The 4,219-nt window shown below is 42.2% G+C and overlaps 1 protein-coding gene across 1 annotated transcript; it reads right to left on the bottom strand.

Annotated features, from left to right (window-relative positions):
• Positions 1 to 291: 291 nt before the first annotated feature.
• Positions 292 to 3,276, bottom strand: tmem9 (transmembrane protein 9). Its single transcript, XM_076026340.1, has 5 exons — positions 3,006 to 3,276; positions 2,455 to 2,546; positions 2,057 to 2,165; positions 1,840 to 1,971; positions 292 to 1,744 (listed from the first exon to the last, which is right to left on the bottom strand). Exons 1-5 carry the CDS (start codon positions 3,099 to 3,101, stop codon positions 1,604 to 1,606), a joined length of 570 nt encoding a protein of 189 aa, XP_075882455.1. The 5' UTR covers positions 3,102 to 3,276; the 3' UTR covers positions 292 to 1,603.
• Positions 3,277 to 4,219: the final 943 nt, after the last annotated feature.

Here is a 4,219-nt window from a genome sequence, read left to right as displayed (position 1 = left end):
TGGTTATTTTGCATAATTCAACAAATAAAATAAAAAAAAGTTTATAAATCTGCTCTAACAATTGTAACCGACAAATTTATTTATTTTCAACCTTTGCTTTAACTTTCGATTCTCTTTCATGAGTCTGTGGATGACGGTGTTTTGAGGCAGCGGGTGCTTGTACAATGAAATATACGAGACTTTTATTTTGTGTCCTCTGTTGCCCCCTTGTGGCACTAAGTGATAGTGGCGACTATAAAGCAGAACAGGACATTTCACAAAGCACAGCTAAAAACGACAACCAACAAAGTGTCAGAGCAATAGCACTTTTTTTTAATGGTCACAAAAACAAACGTGTGGAATCAAGCTGCGCATTTTTAAGACTTACTGACAGGTTATAATTCTGTGTGGGGGGGGGGGGAATCTTTAAAAAAAGCTCAACAGGCAAATACACTTCAGACCACACTGCATGCGGTTACGTGACTGATCGTCTGACCTCCTTGTTTCCAGACATTAAGTTCTGCAGCAAGAGGCTTCGGCTGTTGGATGCAAGTTCATTAAAGCTGACAATTAGTGATGCATACAAAGACAAAAACCTCCAAAAACCCAGCCGGATTTTGCAGCAACGTTGGGATCCAAGTGAGGACGACTCCGCAAATGCATTCTCCATTTCTTCCACTGGGTGGAGGAAATGGAATCCGTCAAAACGGCCACAAACAGGCACCACAAATGTCACTTCGGCACTGCCTTTGCAGTGGTCGTCACTCAACTGTCGTTTAGTGGAAATGGCACCGGTCATCAAATTTTCTCAAAAAGCATCGGAAGAATCTAAATCCTGATTCTCACTGCGTGGTCGAATCTTTTTGCTGAATTTTTCATCCATGCAAGAGGAGAAAAGGAATAAAAGGCACATATCCACTCACAAGTAGGAAACTGAGAAGAGGCTGAAATTTCCAGTGTTTAAATTAAAGCAACTTAATGACTATAAAACAAAATAAGAAGCAGTGCTTTAAAAATGAGAGTGAGCATATGAGATACTTTGTAACAGCGCAATATAAATAAAAAAATGTTCCTCGCAGATGCGCTTCATGAGCTGCCATACAGACTGTACAACATAAATAGCATTAAAAACGATAACACAAAGCCACTTGGAGCTAAAATAAATACAGAGACAACAATTGTGTAAAACATAACAATAGTGACATTCAGGATTTGTTGCATTGCAGGTTGCTGAAATGACTCAGACACATTGTGTGACTGAGGTGAATGTGAAAATAAAAGCAAGTTTTGTTTGTTCTGCCACTTATTCCTTAAGAATAAGTGTCAGATCATGTTAGAAATATGTGAAAGTTAAGCCACAGCCATTCAGTTTAATGCCTGACACACTCCACGTCTTTTAAGAGCCGAAAAAAAAACACAACAGTAACTACAATTTGCCGCCATAAACGTGCGTCTCTATGCTCTTTTAAATCTTCGAAATGATCTTCTCGTTCCACAACTCTGCCATATTCATGGAGAGAGACAACGTTCACTGAGAGGCTGCAGCTCACAGAATGACAGGGAGGTTAGTGACAGTAAAGAAGCAGACGGAAGCTGGCTCGCTGGGGCGCCGCTCCAGCAAAGCTTAACTCAGCATCTTGTGCCGGTCGAACACGGTCTTGCGCTGCTCCTGGACCTGCTTCTTCCAGCGCTGCTGCGCTCCCTCCACCCGCTCCAGCACCGTGTTCCCCCGGGCCTGGCTGCTGTCCACCTGCGGACGCATCTCCTTGAAAGCACAAGCAAGCACAGCGAGCGAGGTTATTAAGTTCAAGGACTCCCCCCACACTCTGGCCACAGCCAATGAAAGATTCAACGAGTCACCTCTGCGTCCTCTTCGTTGTGCAGCGGCTGGGTGTACGGGTCGCGTTTGCGAATCAGAGGATCCACCAGCAGCAGGAAGAGCATGTAGAGCAGCAGAGCGCCAACGACAGACAGGTAGATGATGATGGTGACCTGGGACAGACAGGCGGAGGCGTTCAGACCTATTGCGATATGTTCTGCAAGCGACACGTCTGCAGGAAATGGTGGGAGGAAGCACCTTGATGGTGTTGCTGCTCCGTTCCTCGTACTTGCACTCACACAGCAGGCAATACGCTTCGACGTCGTGGCCCGGCACTGGCATGGGCTCAACTACATGGAGGCAGTTGCTGGGGAAAAAACACACATGACATTGTTGGTGCATGTTTGTGTTTGTGAGGGAGCAAGAATGTGTCAAAACAGGGTCTTTTTAATGGCCGGTTCAACAGTTTTCTGTCAAATTCAAGAAACATGATGGCTAAGTTTCCTGTTGACTTTATATACAGGAGCATGCACACCCTTTGTTCAGGTGGGATCGGGATCCCCATGCCGAGACCCTTCAGGGTAAGAGTGTGGATATTTTGATTGTCACTCTGAAGTGTCTTGGTATTTAAGGCTTCCATGAAGCGGTTTTCCTACCAGTCCTTCTGGGAGACGTTTCTGTTATAGATGTGCCCGGTGATGTTCCTGTATGGCGGGCAGATGCACTTGCAGCGAACATCCTCAAAGTTCTGTGATCATGAATTGAAACCATGGTGGATGTAAGTGGATCTTTCCTAAATTTATGGTGACAACTTAGCTTTTGCTTTATTACAAAGGAGGCTATTCCCCCATAATAATAATAATAATAATAATAATGATAATAATAATAATAATCCCAAAGTTATTTTATGACTATTATCATTATTACTATTATTATTACGCGTGATTAAGATAAAAATAATTTCATCAGTTAAAGAATATAATTTACACACACACACTTTAGTATTCTTATTAAATAAATGACTTGACAAACATTTTCTTAAATAATTTCTTTTTCTTTCTTTCTTAGTTTTCAAATAAAATACTGTACAATACGAGTCAATCCATTGTGCTTTTGACCAACAGTAAAATATGCACCTGCTCTCTTATTCAGCTGCAGAGAGCTAACATTGTTGCCATTAACAAGCTTATAAATGTCTCCATTTTACCTTCGCCTTTGCAAAACCGACGACATCGAGCAGGATCAGAGCCACTGCGGCTCCCACAGCGAAGGTCCACAGCCTCATCCCGCCGCCGAGCCGCATTTTACCGCAACAACACCTCTTGCTCGCGGCTGCTGTTGGGAGAACCCGCAGTGCGCTGTCACACACGAAAACAGCTGCGAGTGAAAAACTGGAAGTTGAGACCGAAAGTCACGATGCAAATAGAAGCAAATACAATGTCTGACTTTGTTTCCCCCCCAGAAGTCGGATGGTTTGTTGTGACTCTGGCCAGCTGCGTTGACAGAGGCGTTAGCTGGCTTCGCATTGCGTTTGGACTTCCGGGTTGACGTCATAATTGCCTTATTTAGCAAGAAGCGTTGCTGCCATCTAGTGGCAAACATATAAACGGTGAAAATGTTTTAATGGGCTATTAAATATGATTACTTCTACATGTGACTAACCCTTTAACAGCGATAGACCTTTTTATGTACTTTTTTTTATCATAGTTTGTTTCAAAATGGACGAAAACTATTGAAACCTTTGGACATAGGTGCTACAGAATTAATTCAATCAATTTTTCACAACACAGGTCGTCTTAACATTAGCGTTAGTAACTGCAAAATACTGAAAATCAATAGCCAACGAGCATGACGCACCAGAATATTTTCCTGTGTCCTTTTGGTAAACTCTGCGGCTGAACACAGCCTCTCTGCTGGAATTTGGAATTTAATCCCCCGCCTCTTCACTCACTCAATACTTATATTTTCTGGTGATCTTGTTTTCGCCCCTCTCTGTGCTGTAAAGAAACTCTTACCTTTAATAAGCCATGGAAATCGATTGCTCACAAAATTCAGACAGGGGCACTTGAGCTTGTGGCTGCGGTGATCAATCGAGGGCCACGGTTAGTTCTACTAATGAGCTATGATATCAGTGTGAGCAACACAAGCATATCCTCTCTGTAACCTCAATGATCCCCAACTGAACCGTCCCAAACAACCACAAAACTACAAAGCTTATTATTGTACACAGATAACATTTTTAAAAAGGTGCAAAGACAAACCATTAGAACCATTACAGTAGATTTTGAGATAGCTAACAACACAAACTTGCTATAGTGGGAACTATTTTGAAAATATTTAACTACATTAAGTTTGAAAATTTTGTTTTTATAGTCCCTTTCCCATGACGTAAATAAAAAAAACATTACTAAGAGTAAAATC

Source organism: Nelusetta ayraudi, unplaced genomic scaffold (genome assembly GCF_046127955.1).
Source record: "Nelusetta ayraudi isolate G7.1 ecotype Tasmania unplaced genomic scaffold, CSIRO-AGI_Nayr_v1 ptg000019l, whole genome shotgun sequence".
NCBI classification, from domain to species: domain Eukaryota; kingdom Metazoa; phylum Chordata; class Actinopteri; order Tetraodontiformes; family Monacanthidae; genus Nelusetta; species Nelusetta ayraudi.
The sequence above is the reverse complement of the archived record's forward strand: the minus strand, read 5'-3'. Positions and strand labels throughout refer to the sequence as shown.